Raw genomic sequence first — 19,803 nt, 5'->3', positions numbered from 1 at the left:
GAATGCCAACATCCAAGCCTAGGAAATCAGCCTTGGAAGAAACTATGGATTTCACTCTTGAACCCAAAGAGGCTGGAGAAGGCAAGAAGAGAAAGGAGAGGGTCAAGAAGACCACTGCCAGAGCTCTAGGGAGATCATCCATGTTCAAGGATCCCGTAGAAGAAGAGGAAGAGGAAGAGGATGCTCCAGCACCCAAAGCTCAGAAGCTTATGGGAGATGCAATTAAGTCAGGGGCTGCAACATCAAAGCTCAAGTCTGCTCCCAAAGCTCAAGCTCAGAAGTCAAAGCCCAAGAGAAACACTAGAGGTATTCCTGCAAAAGAGAAGAACAAGGCCCCAGTGCCTCAAGCTGAAGAAGAGGATGACGAGTCTCTTGTTTTGAGGAAATTGAAACCCAAGATCCCAGACCACAATGATACTCATCTAGTGGCTGAAGACATGCACATCAGAAAAGATGCTGGACTGAGATTGTGGAGACAGTCTGATCCCTATGCTGTGATGAGAAGGACTGCAGTTGACTATAGGTTCCACACACAAGAACAACAAGACTTCTATGAAACTATTTTGCTTGACAAGAAGCCCATTGTTTGTGACATGAGATGGGTTGATTGGGAATTCATCAAGGATAATGAAGATCACTTCCCAGGAGTATATGACAGCTTCAAAGCATCTGGAGTAGATGAGTTTGTTGGACAAAAGCTCACAAAATGGAATGATGAGTTGATCATGCAATTTTACTCCACTGCTCACTTTTACCCAGATGGGAAGATCATATGGATGTCTGAAGGTACTAAGTACCAATCCACTGTTGAAGAATGGGCCAAGCTGATCAATGCCCCAGAGGAACATGAGGATGACTTGGATGTGTATGCCAAGAATAAGAAAGACCACAACTCCATGGAAAACATGTACAAAGAGATCCCTGATAAAGCTTTGGAGACTCACAAGCTTGGATTTGTACATTACTTGTTGTCTGGTCTGCCTCCCATCAACTGGATCCTAAGGCACACATTGCTAGCCAAGTCAGGAGATCACAAGATGATCAGAGCACATTCCATCAACATGCTGCAAATCTTTGATGTCCCTCAGAAGTTAAGGTCATGAGTCTAATTGTAGGGACAATCAAGAGGCCTGCTGTTGACCAAAAGAGAAGTTGTGGGTATGCTCCACATATTCAGGAGCTCATCAATTCTAAGATGGGCACAGAGACATACTTGTTGGACAAGGAGCATCTACCACTTTATCCTAAATTTGAAGACAACACGGTTGTGGTGAATGAGGAGGAACCATCTTCAGTACAAGCACAAGAGAAGAGAGTCAAAGCTAAGGCAGAGAAAGCTGCAAGGATGCCAAGTGCAGAAGAAGCATCTCATGTGTTCCTCAAGTCAAAACAAGATCAATTACGCTATCTGATTCAAGCTACACTGAGGATTGAGAAGGGCTTGGCCACCCTGACTCAGAATCAGGAGAGCCTGGAGAGGATTGTTGAGACAAAATTCTATGATCTTGACCTCAAGGTAACTGAGATACAGACTGCAGTTGAGCAGCTCCAGGAGGAAGCAGAAGAGAGGAGAGGGAAGGCAACTACTAATGCTTTTCAGTGTGTGCCACGAGGTCAGAGGTCTGCCGCAGTGCTAGTACCAGTCTCTAGAACCACTCTGTCAGCACCAGCAGCTGCAGCCTCAGTACCACCTCCAGCAGCCACTCCACCAACTCCAACTACATCGACATATGCCTTCATCCTTGGAGTTCTCTTTACACCACCTCCCGAAGACCGAGCCTGAGAGACGCATAACACTATGTGTTTTCAAACTTTTTGGTAACTTGTTGCCAAAGGGGGGAAATATGTATAGATCATAGGCTGAGAGAGAGAGAGTGTGTGTGTGTTGCTTTTTATCTCTCTTGTTTTTGGTTGAACCTTTTTATGCGCTTGGTTGATACACTATGTCTTTGTCTGTGTGAGATACTTGTTTGATCATGTGTTTGATCATATGCTACCTTAATGCTTGCTTGGATGATATTATCTCTTATATTCTTATATGATCATTCACTTTGCTTGGTGATGAGTGCATGCTTTTAAGTTATATCATTTTGAGTGCTCCACCAAGATGTATGTGACATGTAAGAGTAACCCATGATCCTAATCGATTGTGCATTTGCATTCAAAGGAAAATTTTAAATAATGCACAAATTTAGGGGGAGCTCTTGCTTATCACATACTTCTCAAAGTGACGATGTATTTCAATCTTATAATCATTTGTCGAAGCTTTGATCTATATGTTGTCATCAATTACCAAAAAAGGGGAGATTGAAAGTGCAACTATCCCTGGGTGGTTTTGGTAATTCCTAACAACATATAGCTCATTGAGCTAATACTATTTCAAGACAAATATTTCAGAAAAGCTCAATGATTGGCATGGCATGGATTATAAATGTGGACCCCTCAAAATGCTAAGGACAAAAGATTGGCTCAAGCTCTAAAGCTCAAGACTCTACATTTTACCTTTTAGTGATCCAAGATCACATTGAGTCCATAGGAAAAGCCAATACTATTAAAAGGGGATGAGGTGTTGCTTAATGGGTTACTTGCTCAAAATGCTTAGTGATATGCTCCAAAACCCTCAACCACTTTCTCATATCCACATTTGTCCCAAACCAAAAGTCAAACTCGGCCCCACCGAAACTTTCCATCCGGCGCCACCGTTGACATAGCCACTGCCACAAAACCCTAGTCTTTTCGGTCTCACCGATAGGGATCTCGGTCTCACCGAGATGGGATTGCAAACTCTTTGTTTTCCTTCATAACGTTTTGGTCTAACCGAGATGAGCGACCGGTCCTACCAAGTTCGCAATGCAAACTCTCTGTTTCCCCTTCGTAACATTTCGGTCCAACCGAGATGAGCGAATCGGTCCCACCAAGTTTGCCTGACCAACTCTCTTGTTAGCTTATTACCAAAATCGGTCCTACCGAGTTTGTGTAATCGGCCTCACCGAGATTACGTTATGCCCTAACCCTAACGAAATCGGTCCCACTGAGTTGACGTGTCGGTCCCACCGAAAATCCTAATATTCACATTTTGAACTGAATCAGTCCGATCGAGTTTCACGATTCGGTCTCCCCGAGTTTGCTCAATTGTGTGTAATGGTTAGATTTTGTGTGGAGGCTATATATACCCCTCCACCCATTCTTCATTAACAGAGAGAGCCATCAGAATATGCCTACACTTCTAGCTTACATTTTCTGAGAGAGAACCACCTATACTTGTGTTGAGATCAAGATCTTCCATTCCAACCACATAAATCTTGATCTCTAGCCATCCCCAAGTTGCTTTCCACTCAAATCATCTTTCCACCAAATCCAAATTAGTGAGAGAGAGTTGAGTGTTGGGGAGACTATCATTTGAAGCACAAGAGCAAGGAGTTCATTACCTACACACCATTTGTTACTTCTTGGAGAGTGGTGTCTCCTAGATTGGCTAGGTGTCACTTGGGAGCCTCCGACAAGATTGTGGAGTTGAACCAAGGAGTTTGTAAGGGCAAGGAGATCGCCTACTTCGTGAAGATCTACCGCTAGTGAGGCAAGTCCTATGTGGGCGATGGCCATAGCGGGATAGACAAGGTTGCTTCTTTGTGGACCCTTTGTGGGTGGAGCCCTCCATGGACTCGCGCAACCATTACCCTTCATGGGTTGAAGTCTCCATCAACGTGGATGTACGATAGCACCACCTATCGGAACCACGCCAAAAATCTCCGTGTCTACATTATGTTTGCTCCCTCCAAACTCCTCCCTTTACCTTCATGTGCAATGTTTTACATTCCGCTGCTATACTCTTAGACTTGCATGTGTAGGTTGTTTACTTGATTAGTGCTAAGTTGCTAAAATCTGCCAAGACTTAAAATTGGGAAAAGGCTAGATTTTTATTTGGTCAAGTAGTCTAATCACCCCCCTCTAGACATACTTTCGATCCTACAACAAATTAACAAACACTTGCACACATCGCAAAAGAGGAGTTGTCAATCCCTTCACGGTCACTAGCAAGAGTGAGATCTAATAGAGATAGATATAAAAGATAAGCAAAAGGCAAAATAAAGTAAATATAAATAAATTGCAGCAAGGTATTTTTGGGTTTTTTATTTTATAGATCTGAAAATATATGATGAGAAATAGACTCGAGGGCCATAGGTTTCACTAGGGGATTCTCTCTTGAAGAAAGCATATGGTGGGTAAACAAATTACTGTTGAGCAATTGATAGAAAAGCGCATAGTTATGGCGATATCTAAGGCAATGATCATTAATATAGGCATAACGTCCGTGACAAGTAGACCGACTCATGTCTGCATCTACTACTGTTACTCCACACATCGACCGCTATACAACATTCATCTAGAGTATTAAGTTCATAAGAACAGAGTAACGCCTTAAGCAAGATGACATGATGTAGAGGGATAGGTCCAATCAATATGGTAACCCCATCTTTTTATCCTTAATGGCAACAATACAATACGTGCCTCGCTACCCCTCCTGTCACTAGGTGAGGACACCGCAAGATTGAACCCATCACAAAGCACCTCTCCCATTGCAAGAAAAAACAATCTAGTTGGCCAAACCAAATTGATAGATCAGAGAGAAATACAAAGTTATCTTAACCATGCATAAACGAGTTTAGAGAAGACTCAAATAATATTCATAGATAATCTGATTATAAATCCACAATTCATCGGATCTCAACAAAAGCACCGCAAAAATAAGATTACATCGAATAGATCTCCAATAACATCAAGGAGAACATTGTATTGAAGATCAAAGAGAGAGAGAGAGAGAGAGAGAGAGAGAGAGAGAAAGCCATCTAGCTAGTAGCTATGGACCCTTAGGTCCGTGGTAAACTACTTACACATCATCGGAAGGGCGGCAAGGTTGATGTAGAGGCCCTCCATGATCGAATCCCCCCCCCGGCGGAGTGCCGGAAAAGGCTCCAAGATGGGATCTCATGAGAACAGAAGCTTGCGACGGAAAAAAGTATTTTTGGTGTGCCCTCTGACATAAGGGGAATATTTGGGTATTTATAGAGCTGGAGTTAGTGTTAGGAGATCTGTGAGGGGCCCACAACCTAGGGGCGCGCCCCTAGGGCTTGTGGCCTCCTCGTGGGTCTTCTGGCCTCCTCCCGGAGCTTCCTATGTGTCTTGTTGTTCAAGAAAAATCATCAAAAAGTTTCGTTTCGTTTCGTTTGGACTCCGTTTGGTATTGATTTTCTGTAGAAGACAAAATTAAGGAAAAAACCAGCAACTGTCACTGGGCACTAGGTTAATATGTTAGTCCCAAAAAATGATATAAAATAGCATATTAATGCATATAAAACATCCAAAATAGATAATATAATAGCACGGAACAATAAAAGATTATAGATACGTTGGAGACGTATCAACTCTCTCTCTCTCTCTTTGATGTTCAGTGCAATGTTTTCTACGGAGTTCTATTTGACGTAATCTTCTTTTCCGGTGTGTATGTCCGGATCCGATGAATTGTGGGTTCTTGATCAGATTATTCACTAAAAACAATTGAGTCTTTTCTGAACTTATTATGCATGATTATTATAACTTTGTATTTCTCTCCGATCTATCCGTTTGGTTTGGCCAACTAGATTGATTTATCTTCAGCGGAAGAGGTGCTTTGTAGTGGTTCCAATCTTGCGATGTCCTCACCCAGTGACAGCAGGGGTAGAGAGGCACGTATTTGTATTGTTGCTACTAAGGGTAAAACGACGGGGTTTAATCATATTGCTTGGTTTTATTCTGTCTACAATATGTCATCATACTTCATGCATTAACTCTATTTGTTACGAATTAAAACATAGACAGGCAAGCATAGAAGCGCTCTGAAGTGGAGTAATAGTAGTATATACATGCAAGAGTTGGTCTACTTGTCATGGACGTAATGCCTATATACATGATTATTGCCATGAATAACATCATGCGATTTTCTATCAATTTTCCAATAGTAATTTGTCTACCCATTGTATGCTATTTTTATGAGAGAGATGCCTCTAGTGAAAACTATGGCTCTAGGGTCTATTTTAATCATATTACAAAAACCAAAAATACCTCGCTGCAATTTTCTTTCCTTTATTTTACTTTGCAATTCATTTATCACCTATTACCAGATTTAATCCTTGCAATTAACGAGTACAAGGGGATGGACAACCCTTTTGCCCGTGTTGGGTGCAAGTATTTGCTCTTGTGTTTGTAGGTATTGTTGACTGGCCGTTTGCGTGAGTCTTGCATTGGTTCGATAACCTTGCTTATCTACTGAGGAATACTACCCGCTATTATATTGCTTCACACTTCCTCTCCGGGGGAAATCCTACGAATGCCGTCGAGGCCGCCGCCGCCGCCGCGTTGGCCTTGCCAACCAAAGGGTATGATTCGTTCACCCCCTATTTGCTCGTTCAGGTGCTAGCAATATATATGTTGTTCATAGATGTTTCGGTTCTATGTACTGTACGCGCTCACATGCTTAGGTATCAGTATGGATTGTATACCGTATTGTCATGCTTATTGTTAACTCGTGGATTAGTCGAATGGAAAAGGTGATGATATTTCCAACATGGGCATATTCAACTTAACTTATAGCAGTTTTATTCTTCAGAGGTAAGTGTGCTCGACGACAACAAGACATCTATGATGACTTCGTCAATATCAAGACATGCAAATCCAATCTCATGGTGTGCATGTTTATATAGGCATGAGTAATATTGTGTGTGAGAACGTCGGCATCTGTACCGTGTTTCAAAAAAAAAAGTACCACTGCATTAGTGTATCATACGGCTGCTGTACGCAGATATTCTACAATGTATCTCAAGCTTATACAAACTTAATGTTCATAGCTATTCGCATCCAAATCAATGGTCTTCTCTCGCCGCACACATCGTAAGTCGTATGACTAACAGAAGCTACTCTTTCTTGCTGAGGAGATCAAAGGACACCATGGGTTTCCTGCAGCTCTTAGAGCACGCTTCCTGCACAAACAACCACATCCACCACTGCTGAGAGAGGAAGAAAAAAGGTACTAGCCCTGAAGAGATGGCCGTGAGGTCGTGAGGAGATGCATGTGGTGAGACTGACCTGCATGGCGTAGGCTAAATGCAGCAGCGTCGCCTCCGCCCACGGCCGGCCGATGAACTGGAGGCCGACGGGGAGGCCTCCCCTGTCGTACCCGACCTGGAGATTTTTCCAAGAAAAATCGTGTCAGATTGTTTCTTGCGCGAGGTACACGAAGCACCCTGGAAAGCTGAGTGGATGGATGCGCACCGTGACGGTGATGGCCGGCAAGCCGAGGAAGTTCCCTGCGATGGAGTACCTCGAGATCGCGGCTGGTTTTGGGTGCAACAACAAGACCACGAGTTAGCGTAAACATTGTTGCAGCTGCCCACTGGATTTGCTGCAGCTTTGAGACACACGAGTTTCACTGGAAACGTGGAGGACGGTCGTACCTGCGTTTATGTAATCGAGTTCTCCGGTGCGCAGCGCGTCGTCCTGCAGCGCGTACGCGGTCACGCTGCACCCACAGGAAAATGCGGTGGTGGTAAGAAAGAATGCCACCAAGAAATAATGATGGATGACGTGAACAGCTAGCTTGACAGGCAGATGAAAACACTCCCCACGCACGTACCCAGTCATGGGTGTAACGATGGCGTCGGCCGTCTCGAAGATCTTGTTGTGGAAGTACATCTGACGGTTTCTGTGAAGCACGCAGCTCTCAAGATCATACCATCCATTCAGAAAAAAGATCTACTAGTAGAAAACAGAACAAAAACGTGGTCTGAATCAGACTGACCGAATCCGCTGCGCGTTGAGGTAAGCCCTGCTGCTGAAGGAGCCGTAGGCGCTCAGCGCGATCCTCACGTCCCACCCGATCTCGGACTTGTCCCTTCGTTCGCACACACGCACAAATCCTTCAGATTCAAAGTAGAGTACTACAGTATATGGAAAGAAACTAACTCAAAACTCACAGTTTGTCGAGGTATTTGGTGGCGAGGGAAGCGGAGCACTCGGAGCCCATGGTCACGTAGTGCGCCAGACGCATCTCCTCCACCTCAGGCACCGTCACGTCCACGGTCTTGCGGTGCCATCCACGAAAAATGTCATTGTTTCAGAGAAATGTGGAGTGATGTTTCAGAGAAATGGGTCAAATCCTTGTTTTCATTTCCAGTCAGAAACTCTTTAATTCGTACTATACCTCCCACCCGTAGTGCGCGCGCAGGATCTGCAGAGCCTTGTCGCAGCAGCCCCGGATGTCCTCGGAGCTGTCGTCGAACCACTGCGTTCAAAATGCCAGTTATTACACTTATTACTACTCCTACTATCCTGTGTTCATCATGAGGCTTGAATCGGTTTGTATCTGAAGACAGAGACGCTAGCTCACCTTTCCGTATCTTGCTAGCCTGATGTTAGGCATGGAATGGGTGGACGTCAGCAATGGCAGATTCAGCTGGGGCTGCAAATAAACGGATATTTAAGCCTGCAAATTTAGCTGAATACCTCTCATGCATCCAGCAAAAGTAACAAAATTACCTGGGAGTGAGCTGGTCCAGACTGATCAACCATGGCCGCGTAGCTGAAAGATCAGTCAGTCACATGCATGGTAAGATGAGCAGAGTGCAGATAGATACAGCAGGAACATCCATTTGGTTGATGTTCAAAAAGTAATAACGAAAGTGCTAGCTAGTTTATGCAAGAGAGAAGCGTGGAGGCACTGACGCGACAAGTGCGTCCTCGACCGTCGCCGCCAAGATCCCCGGCACCCCCACCGTCCAGTTCAACGGGAGAAGCCTGAGTTAAAAGAGCAGCGCACTCGTCACTACACAAGTCAAGTGCGTGCATATGAAAGCAGCTAGGCCATGTGTTAGCTACGGCACCCCGAGTTGGAGAGCCGGCCTGCGGTGGGCTTGAAGCCGACGACGCCGCAGAGCGCCGCGGGCATGCGAACGGATCCTGTAAATAATGGAGCAAGCATCACAGGCACGGTGGGATTCAGGTAGCATTGCGGGCAGATAACTAACTGCAAGTTGTTGAAAGCACTAGAGAGAGAGCACACGCACCGCCTCCGTCGGCGCCGAGGGCGACGGGGCAGAGGCCGGCGCAGACGGCGGCCGCGGAGCCGCTGGACGAGCCGCCCGACACCCTGGCGGTGTGGTAGGGGTTCCTGGTGGAGCCGTGGTGCGGGTTGATGCCGCTGGTGCCGGCGCCGAGCTCGTGCATGTTGGTCTTGCCGGCCAGGACGGCGCCGCAGGCCCGCAGCTGCGCCACGCACGCCGCGTCCGCCACGCACGGCCTCATCTTTCCCAGCCAACTCGTGCCTCCTGCATGCACGAGTATTTGTGAAACATAGACATATTTGAAAACCTACTCCCTCCTTTCACTGTTACAAGATGTTCTACTAACTTTTTCTGACTCGGATGTATATGGGCACATTTTTGTGTGTATGTTGACTCATTTAAGTCGATAAGAAGAGAGCCAGGTGCAAGCGATCCACCATTCATATCTTCGCATCAAACATGACTATTGGGTGAGTTGACGAGTGCGTGCATGCACGCAACCTAACGCTCCTCTGTGCAAGTGCAACACAGTACCAGCGTATGTTCAGCTAAAAAACAAAAATCTTGCGTTTTACTGTATTTTTACCGGTTGTTTGGTGGGGCAGGCAATCGATCTCGTCCTTGACTGCCACCAGCACCCCATCCATGGCAGACAGAGGCGCCCCTGCAATGCACAGCGCATCAGACGTACTTCCTCCGTTTTGAAATGGCGCACGCATATACTCCCTCCGTTCCAAAATAAATGACCCAACTTTAAAGTTAGTACAAAGTTGAGTCATCTATTTTGAAACGGAGGGAACTAGTAGCATTTTTCTCTTCATTTTACGCATATAATAATCATACACAGTCATGCCAACAACAAAAATTGAGAGCAATGAATACGCATCACTGCCGGAATGCGCCATGAATTCTAGCACAGATCAGTGCCGACTGCTTTCACCTCCGTGGGATTCAGGACCATGGACGCGTACGCACCAGCATCTCCAGATCGGCCATTCATGCATGGGCATTGGGCTGGGTTTTTCCCCGTGAACGCCTGAATTTCCTGCCAGCTTCGAGACTTGCTGAATCTGCAACAACTCGAGGAGCAACGTGTTCCTCCACTGCTCTTGAGAGACCTCAGGCAGGTTCTCGCAATGGCGACACCACCGTTGGCTCTGCTGCGCTACCCACCTAACTATACACACCGTGATGAGTGAGCTGAGCGGGACCACGGAGGAGGTGCGAATGCAAAGACAGCGGGGCATCGTCTTCGTACCATCCGTAATGGCGGTGCCACTGCCACTGCCACGCCATCCTCGATTCGGCCGGCGACGGCCCTACTGCTTAAATGTCACGGCGATCGCTTCGCTGTCACCGGCCCGGCCCGGCGGCGTACGTGTCTGAGGGTGATTGATTGATTGGACCGGAGAAACGAGGCATAAGTTTTGGTAAGCTGATGTTTACCTTGCTGGTATCTGAGGGTGGACTCCTCGGCCTGCCTGAGGATGTCTTCGGGGTCGTAGCTGATGAACAGGGCCATGTTCAGGTCTGGGCCCGAGCACTCCTCCACCGCCGCCAGAAACCTCCTCGCCACCTGCGAATTCAACAGGGACACCGGACACGTCGCTGATCAATCATCATGTGTTTGCAACCACGCCCGGTGCTCGCGTGATCAAGTGGTGGCTGCCAGTACGTAGTGCGACACGGAGCAGATAAAACGTTTACCATGACAGGAGTGATCTCTCCTGAAGTGTAGGCCTTGGTGAAATCCCGGATCGTCCAGCGCCTGAAGCCCGGCGATGACGGGTCGGCGAGGCCAGGGAGGCAGCCGACGGCCTCCTCAACACGCTCCGCCGGCGACCACCCGGGCTTGGCCAGGCTCACGTTCTGCTCAGGGATGTCTGCAGTAACAGTGGACATGACCGAGTTAAACCCAATGTGACAAAAGAACTACTTATGCAGGAACGGACCGGAGGTGATGAGAATCCACCTTGCCAGGTGTGAGTGGGAGTGAACAATGGCGGCTCCGGGATGTCGGCGTCGGAGACGAGCTGCAGCGTCAGGTCAAATTTAGTGTTAAGCTCTAGTTCCTGCTGCGGTTCCACATGGCAATCGACACTAGAAAGAGCAGAAAGAAGGTTGTTTGATTTGATCTCCACCTTGTTGACGAGGTTGTCTTTCTTGAGGACGTAGAGCACGACGGAGCCGAGGACGGGCGTCTCCAGCACCCACGCGAACATCTTCACCGGAAGCCCAGCCACCCGAGGAGCTGAAGAACATATACAGACAAGAAACAAAGAAGATTCAGCAGGAGTAGAAAATGCGAGCGTGAAATCGGGGAAGAAAGAACCTTTGACGTTGGGACTGATGTAGTGCTCGTCGCTGTCGGGGCCGAGGTCGACCTCGGCCGCCGGCTTGTAGACCTTGGGAGCCGAGCAGACGAGACCCATGGACGAGCAGAGCTGTGCCGTTCTGGTTCCGGTGATGGAATGGACGTCAGAGACTGGCTTGGCTGGGGGAGCACGGGCTCGTAGTACTAGTAGTAGCGTGGCCAGGTCTCAGTTGACCGAGACTTAACAAGTCTAGGTCAAGTGATATAATATGCAAGAAAGAAAAAAAAACTAAAAAGAAAAGTTTACACGAATCTTCACGTAAGATCTCATGAATATAACATCAACCGAGACTTGGCTAAATCTCAATCGACTGAGATTTAGCAATCTCGTACTACAGTAGTATTCATGTGCTGGCCCTTGGTGTTGTGGCGTTGGCCGTTTTAGAGTCGAGGCACAGGCAAGTCAATAATGTAGAAACAGGCCGCCATCATCTACTCCCTCTGTTCCAAATTACTCGTCGCAGAAATGGATGTATCTAGAACTAAAATACATCTAGATACATCCATACCTGCGACAAGTAATTCGAAACGGAGGAAGTAGTACCGTACATGGCTTAATTGGCATTATTAGTAGTTAACTCACCAAATATACCTGTACTTTGGACTTTAAGTTATGTTGTACCAATTGATGGGCAAAGTGACATCTTCTGCCGTGAAATGTGGCAAGCACGGCCATTGGTGAGAAGTGAAAAGGTAGTTTTTAAAAGGGCACCGTAATTGTGGTCTTACTTTTGCAAGTAGCGTGTGCATCTGCAGCAACCAATGAACACCCAAACACCAAGAAACAGCAGAACGAGAGGCAAAATCAAACCAACGATTGGATCGAATGAAACCCAAGAACGGTGGTGGTGTGCGTCACAATGGCGCTGAGGTCATCGCCTTTTCGAAGAACCCAATGTAAACGGTGAAGTGCGCCATGATGATAGAGGCTGGATGTCACCCTAATTTTCAAAGAAAAACAAACTGTAGTTGATCATCTTAGAAGTTGTGAGGATTTGGCAACGAGCAACCTCGTTGTCTCATCCCTGGTCGCTTCCAAAGATGGCTACGGAGAACGTTTGGCAAAGAAATTAATCTGTGTGTAAACTTTCAGCTGCATTCAGAGGAATCATAAGTTTCTTTTTACAAAACGAGGTTGAGAACACATGAGGAGATGAAAATCACAAACCAATATATTACATGATTACATAACTACACACATTTACAGGATCGCCATCCAAATTTGTGGAACGTATCTCATGCTACCGTCTCCCATCAATATCATATGCTCATGCAGTTCCACACATTGAAATAAGGACTACAGATCTATCGTGTAGAGTAGCACTCAATTGATCTGCGATTTATTTTATTTTGAAAAACATACTTTTCTCTAATAATACCGGCGTGCTACTTTACACGTGGCAAATTAGTGAAAAGCGAAGAAGTATATTTAAAAAAGGACACCGTAATTGCAGTTTTGCTGCTTGGTCTTTGTTTTGAGATTGTCCTAGGTAACATTTTAGTGCAAGTACACTAATCATCTGCATCTAGCGAAACACCGATCATCTAGTGACAGACAGGACCGAAAATGACAGAGAGCACAAATCCAAGCGAACCATCAACTTCCAGTAAATGCACACCGATCATCTACCACCAGGTAACAACTGACAACAACATCCAGGAACAGTTAGATAACCCTATGGCCTATGCACAATCCCTTCCATCACGACTCACTCCCTTGCTCTGCCCCTGTAGCTACCGATCGACGATAACCCGAGAACACCGAGCGCCGCGATGACGGGGACTGCGCCCGAGGAACAGGCGAGGCACAGCCCCCGTTGCTCATTGGGAGATGCAGGCCGTACGATTCATCGGCGAGCGGCTCAGTGCCATCTTCTCTGAAGTCCAGCAGCGTGTCCTTGGATTCCAGCTTGCCAGGCTCGGTCATCACACTGTCAAGGTTCGTCAGAGATTTCAGCTGAAGCCCGAGGTTGGCGATCGTCCTCTGGCACTCCGCGAGCTTCCCTGCAGCACTGGCGACCTCCTTCTCCTGCGATGAAGATGATGATGATTGTTATACAGGGATTTCTCAAGTTTCAGGAGTGATTAGACCATATGCCTTGAGAGGGGTGCTTAGAACCTAGGCTAATAGCAGGTACCACCCATGTTATTTTAGCCCAATGTTGTCAACTTCTAAAAGGTTTACCTGCTTGAACTTCAGGTCTCCATTTGTGTTGGCGAGTCGCCAAAGCTTTGCCTCGCGACTGTCCCTTGACAGCTGAGCCTCCAATTTGCGGCATTTTGCTTCATACTCTTCTGAGAGCAGCTTCTCCTGCTCAATCTTCCCTTGTAGCAAGCTCACCCTGTTTGTCAGTTTCGCGAGTTCCAGATTTGCCTCTTCAAGTTGACTCCCCATTGCCTTCCTCGCAGACACTGCATCCTCTGCCTTGGCAGTGAATTCTACCAGCAACACACTCTGCTCTTTAAGTCTCACTTCCAGTGACAACACCTTCTCTTGGAGCTTCATGGTCTCCTGGTGCGCAGACTCAAGCTCAGACCCCAAAACCTTTCTGATGCCCTCAACTGCCTCCAATTGCATATTGACCTCCGAAGAATATTCCCTCTCCTTTGCCGCATCAGACTCCAGTGCATTGACCGTTACATGCAGCTTTGCGATTTCTGAGTTTGCTACCAGGAGCTGAGCCTCTAGTGATTCTTTGGTGGACTCCACCAAAAATGTTCTCTCTGATTCAGTCTTCATAGCCTCTATTTGTGCCTCAAGCTCTTTGTGACACATCTTTCCCTTCTGCACCTCACTCTCCAGTGTTTCGATAATTCCTCTTAGCTGCCCAATTTCTGTGTGTGCAGATCGCAGTTGTGTCTCTAACGTGTCTTTAGCTGTCTTTGCCATGTCTGCATCTGCTTTGTGCTGCGCAGACAGGGTTTTCACTGCATCAATCTTCGCTTCCAAGGATGCCACCGTCTTTCGAAGATTTGCTACCTCTGCAGTAGTTGATTCTAACTGCAACTCCAACTCCAACTCCTTGCTAGCCCCACTTTCTTCCAATGAAGTCACCACAGCCTGAAGCTTCTCAACTTCTGCTGACTTTGATTCCAACTGCAATGCCAATGACTTCCTCTCACCATCTAACCGGTCAGCTTGTCCTAAAGCAGCATCTTTGGACTCGTTTGCCAAGTTTAACTGCATCTGCAGGTCAACAAGCTTGCTGTCAGCTGCCATGAGAGTGTCACATGACGTGTCAAGCTGATTTCTAGCCTCCGCAAGGGCCATTTCAAGCTCTTTTTTCTCATGTTCGATCTTTTCAACCTTTGCTTGCAGATCCATAACCTGGTGCTGTAGGGCTTCAGTTTCGCCTCTTGAGATATCTCTGGTCACAGCCCGGTCAGAATCAGTTTCTGTTCCAAAGCTAGAGCTCGTGTGATCCGCTTCAGGCAATGCGGCCAGCTTTTCCATCTCAAGAAAGTCATCCATTAGGCCAATTTCAACAGGATTATTTACAAGATCTCTTGTGCCCTCGTTGCCGTTTTTGAACTGATCGAGTTCTGCTATAAGAGCTGAGGCCCACAGATCAGAATTTTTTACTTCGCTGTCAATAGCTAGCATATGCTCCCCACTATCAGACTGGCTGTCAGTCAGAGATTCCATGCAAGCATTGTTTGGAACAGGCCTAGAAGAATCATTGGCTAGGGAGGTTCTACGTGTCACATGGCGCAACCTACGGCATTCTGCCTCGACTCTTGTAATTTTCTTCACACTTTCCAAGTGTTGTTTGCTCGCTGTCTCTGCTGCTTGGCTGCTCAAGTCTCTTTCCAGTGCAAGCATCTTCAATTCCTTGGATAGCGTGAGCAACTCGATCTTGAGATCCTTGCATTCTTTCTCTGCTACCTGAAGTTTTTCCCGCAGATCAGAGGCTTCAAGCTGCTGCTTCAGGTCCACGATATTGTTCTGGAGCTCAGACATCTCAGACTCCAATTCCTGGGACTTCTTAGCAACTGCATCACGGATTTTCTCCTCCTGTTCTTCTCGTGCCTGGCGAAGCTGCCTGACGCATTCCTTGAGAGCACCATCCAAGTGGCTGACTTGATCCTCCAGAGAGGCATTCTTCAGAGATGAAGCATCAAGTAGCCGCTTCAGGTTACTAACTTCAGCTTCAGCATGCTCCCAACCTACAAATAAATCACAAGTATGAGTTAACTACTACTACGCATTCTAAATTTCTGGTTACTACAATGTAATAAATAGATTTCTTGTTCATACCATTCTAAATTTGCTCAAAGAGCATGCAAAAGTAAAAATCATCTATGAGTTTACTCTTTCTTAATTTCAGCAGATGCAACAGTGATTCTTAATAAAGAGAGGAAACTACTGACTAGCATGAATGCATGCAATCTAACATGAAAAAAACAATACCTGCAACAGCATCTTCTGCAACTTTTGCATGCTGCTTCACCAAGTCCTCTTTAGCACTGATAGTCAAAAGAGCAGCAGAAAGCTTCTCACTTAAACTTTTCACAGAATCCTTCATATCAGCATCTCCTACATTTGTAAGGACCTCCTGCGGTGGTAGTTGACCATGCTGCGGGGAAGAATCATTTGGCCCATTTGCCCATGTTAGCTTCTCATTCAATGATTTTCCTGCTTCAGTTTCATGGGTTTCACCGTCTCTAATTCTCGAGGAAGCTTCAGGTGATTGGCTATGATTTGGGGAACCACCAATGGAGATAGGTTTGGTATCCTGTATTTGCCAAAAGTGAACAAACTGAGAATGTTTTCTGCAAAGCATTTGCCAAAGAAATTCAAATTTACGAATAGTCTACAAAAGCCTCAAGGCATCATCTAATCACTGTACCAGATGAGTCATTCCTCCCAGCTCCCAGCTCCTCTTTTTGAGAAGTTGAGCTAGGCAATAGTAATCTTCTAAACCAACGTAGTGGAAATCAAGCTTGAGGCCTGTTACATAACCAGCAATTATCTTAAAACTAAGATAATAAATGAATCTGAAGCAAAATCTACACATTCAGCTCCATCATGAAAAAAGCAGTATGGAATTCATTCAGCACGGCATAAGTCACTGATATAGTCATGCAAACGTTTCAACTAAAACATACAATTTTGACAAGTTTAATTGTGACCTCAGTATTCAAGCGTAACACAACTTTGTTCCTGTATATATTGGAGATGTTTTCCTTTTTTTCTAAAAATGTATTGAGGATTCTAACTATCTAGGACCAAAATATAGGAAACAAAAACTTCGAAAATGAAAAGTATATGATTGGTTATATTAATTTCTGTCAGTTCTATGATAAACTTTCGTAAAAAGTATCACTGCCTGATACAGTAATCAAAATCAGATATTGCATGACAGCTTAAAGATACTCCCTTCCCCCATTTAAAAATAGAAGGCCTACAGTTTTTGCAATCTTCTAAAAGAATATGACACGCGCATGTAGAATTGATAACCCTTTTTCTCTTTTGCCCACATTAATCTCTTCATCATTTATGGCTAAACATACATTGTAACTAATCTACCCCTCCGTCCCAAAATAAGACACTTATTTATTTTGGGACGGAGGAAGTATCTTATAATATCAAGATAATAACACCATGGCTATGATGGTCATTTCCCTCTACTATTAGAAATGAGATAGAGGAAGCAGATAGTAATCATTGATAATCTCAAGATAACAACACCATGGCTATGATGGCCATTGATCTCATAATTTCAAGATAACATACTGTACATGGTAACTAATCTATCTCATACCAAACCCATGTAAAACTAAGACAAGTATTGAAAAAAGCTCAACCCACGATCCGTTTTTGCTCTAATTAGGAAAAACGTATGACTAAGAGAAAATTCCTAGAATTACCACTCTCTACTAGATGCACCATTTACTAGTGTAACCATGGTTCAGAAGACAAATACATTGCAACCTTCTAAAATCACATAAACATGAGCACTCAAACACAGTCCAGCTACTGCAGTGTCTTGCTATGTAGTAACATCTAACAAGACATTGTTAGTACTCCTACTTATTAGCAATTTAGCATGAAACTTGTAAGTCTGGTTTGTGAGAATGTTTTCATCAAACAGTATAGTAAGGTCTGATTATGTCCCACCAGAAACAGGTTGAAGTGAAGCTGAATGTTCGACAAATCTGTCCAAGACTGCAAATGACACATTGCTTGAGATGCCAATAGTAACACATTGCTTTGTTTTCACTAGAAGTCCCAAAGTTGCTTTCCGAAATCTGAAAGTAACACCTGAACTATCACCATGATGTTTCCCTCTACTGTACATGTTTCGCTGTATTTGAAATCGAAAAAACTCAAGCAAACAAGATATAAGACATGCAATCCCATCTAAACAACAAAATTAACATATGGAGCAGAACCTGGCCACGGGATTAACGGTCAGAATGTGATGACACCAAACTGAAGATCTCACTTTCCCCAGGGCTCCTCTCCGACGATTTGCGCCTCCAGAGCGGATTCCGGCAATCCATCTCACACCCACCACACCATCAAAGCATCCACAGTCGTTCCCTTGGATTATTGGAGACCACCAAAGGCAGGGTTCAGGTACCAACACTGAAACAGAAAGGAATGGAGAGAAATGCCCTTTAGTACACACCTCCTTGCAGATTACCAGCGTACCAGGCACTAAAAATAATCCCTCTTGAGTAAGAACAGAATTTGTTGAAGGATGGGAATAGCAAAATCTTTAAAGCAACCCGCTTATAGCAAAATAACACCTGACTTTCAACCGCAAATACCAAATTCTTGGCAACAAATTGTTAGCAAGATACGAAATCAAATCAAATAATGAGTCGGATCCCAGAAACTGAGAGATGTCACAGGCGAATATGTTCACTGCAGAAAACTACATTGCCACTATCCTCCAAATCCTTTGTTAGAAAAGGAGGATCACCCCCGGCCTCTCTGCATAGAAATCCAAATCTATAACAGAACACTACTTTTTTGCGGCTTTTCCAGTCGAAACTTGTCTAGAAATCCGCTGTAAAACCCCAAAATCCTACCACCTCGCATCAACCGAAAACCCTAAGGAGACGGCCAAGATTTTACCTCAAAATCCAACCAAGAAACCAAATCCAGGAGAAGTCGATTGCAGCACGGAAAAAACCCTCCCTCGCCTTACACAACACCTAAATCTCATAGAGAATCTGCTCGAAATCCCAGACCGGCGGCAGGACGCAGAGTAGAATCTGCAGAACCCCGCCGAAGAGTGCCAGGAGGAAGGAGCAGGAGAACATCTCTCCCCTTTCCCAGGCAGGCCCACACGGGAAATGAATGGAAGAAAGAGAAGAACTCAATCAAGAAGAGCGAGACGCCATTGGAAGAAAGAGGGAAGGGGACGGAACGGAAACGAAATCGGGGCAGCATTAACGCCTGCCTGCGGGCGCAATTAAACCCTCGGCGTGGCGGAGAAGGGCAAGCCATCACTCACTCACATGAACCGTGTGAACTGTGAACTCGCTCCCCCACCGTCGGTCCCTCGTTCCCCCACCCCGCCCCCCTCCCCTCCCCTCCAAAAACGAATTTTGGCGGACTAGGCCCGGCGAAAGAAGGAGAGCGGGAACGGGAATCGCATTGCCCAACCAACCGGCCGGACGGACGCCGGCGCAGATCAACGCGGCGAGGGGGGAGGAGGAAGAGAAGAAGGGGACTGTACCGGGGCCGCGGCGGCGTCGCAATGTGGAAGGAGGGAAGGAAGAAAAGCGGCGGGCTCGCGTGGGAGCGTGGGAGGGAGAGAGCCGGGCGCGTGGGAATCGGCGATAGGATACAGAAATCTGCTCCTTTTCCTTTTTTTCCTTTCCCCTTTTCTCTCACCAGTTCACCAGCATGCGCACTGGGCCTCCTCCTCCTCCTCCCCAGTTTCCTTTCCCGCCCAGGCAGCTCAAGCCACTCCTCTCCTTGCTTGCCTATCTTCTCCTCTCTGGCTCTCTTCCCTATGCCTGCACGAGAGAGTGATGGACTTCAAGGCTCAAGACTGAGATACTATTCCTCTTACTCTTCTTCTATCAACTTATTATTGTTATCCTACTAGTACTACTTGACACACTGCAGAAACGCTTTTCCTTTTTCCAGGTTTAAACGGGTAAAAAAAATGCTGCTGCTCCTACTGGCAGTACTACCTGTACACCTGTACTGCTGTCTGTACCGCTGCAAATGCAGCCGTACGTACTTCCTGACATTTGACCAGAGACTGTTACTGTAGCAGAGTAGACTTTGTAGCCTTGTTGGAGTGCTGTGATGTGCTGCTTGTAGTACATGAATTTTTTCCCTACTCTTTTTCTTTTTCTAGCTTGTTGAGC

At 45.9% G+C, this 19,803-nt stretch overlaps 2 protein-coding genes across 8 annotated transcripts; both read right to left on the bottom strand.

The window, feature by feature from the left end:
- Positions 1–6,781: 6,781 nt before the first annotated feature.
- On the bottom strand, positions 6,782–11,599 carry LOC123086578 (fatty acid amide hydrolase). Of its 3 annotated transcripts, XM_044508344.1 has the most exons (19): positions 11,425–11,597; positions 11,234–11,343; positions 11,065–11,125; positions 10,800–10,975; positions 10,539–10,668; positions 9,679–9,756; positions 9,096–9,356; positions 8,913–8,988; positions 8,755–8,826; positions 8,569–8,611; positions 8,420–8,491; positions 8,234–8,314; positions 8,007–8,113; positions 7,832–7,924; positions 7,667–7,735; positions 7,488–7,552; positions 7,306–7,367; positions 7,120–7,215; positions 6,782–7,013 (listed from the first exon to the last, which is right to left on the bottom strand). In XM_044508344.1, the coding sequence occupies exons 1-19, from the start codon at positions 11,522–11,524 to the stop codon at positions 6,948–6,950; spliced, it is 1,818 nt and encodes a 605-aa protein (XP_044364279.1). In that variant the 5' UTR covers positions 11,525–11,597; the 3' UTR covers positions 6,782–6,947. The 3 variants fall into 3 exon arrangements, with proteins under 3 accessions (XP_044364279.1, XP_044364277.1, XP_044364278.1); XM_044508342.1 differs by having other exon boundaries at positions 11,234–11,598; XM_044508343.1 differs by lacking the exon at positions 9,679–9,756 and having other exon boundaries at positions 11,234–11,599.
- A 1,435-nt stretch (positions 11,600–13,034) lies between these two features.
- Positions 13,035–19,423, bottom strand: LOC123086577 (filament-like plant protein 3). Of its 5 annotated transcripts, none has more exons than XM_044508340.1 (7): positions 18,554–18,883; positions 17,863–18,058; positions 17,588–17,718; positions 16,317–16,417; positions 15,878–16,202; positions 13,652–15,633; positions 13,035–13,495 (listed from the first exon to the last, which is right to left on the bottom strand). In XM_044508340.1, the coding sequence occupies exons 4-7, from the start codon at positions 16,326–16,328 to the stop codon at positions 13,169–13,171; spliced, it is 2,646 nt and encodes an 881-aa protein (XP_044364275.1). In that variant the 5' UTR covers positions 16,329–16,417; positions 17,588–17,718; positions 17,863–18,058; positions 18,554–18,883; the 3' UTR covers positions 13,035–13,168. The 5 variants fall into 5 exon arrangements, with proteins under 5 accessions (XP_044364275.1, XP_044364276.1, XP_044364272.1 ...); XM_044508341.1 differs by lacking the exons at positions 17,588–17,718; positions 17,863–18,058 and adding an exon at positions 18,102–18,241 and having other exon boundaries at positions 18,562–18,621; positions 18,656–18,741; XM_044508337.1 differs by lacking the exons at positions 17,588–17,718; positions 18,554–18,883 and adding an exon at positions 19,161–19,423.
- Between the last annotated feature and the right edge of the window lie 380 nt (positions 19,424–19,803).

The sequence above is a fragment of the Triticum aestivum genome, chromosome 4A (genome assembly GCF_018294505.1).
Source record: "Triticum aestivum cultivar Chinese Spring chromosome 4A, IWGSC CS RefSeq v2.1, whole genome shotgun sequence".
NCBI lineage: Eukaryota > Viridiplantae > Streptophyta > Magnoliopsida > Poales > Poaceae > Triticum > Triticum aestivum.
Note: the sequence above shows the minus strand (reverse complement) of the source record. Positions and strands in the feature narration are given on the sequence as shown.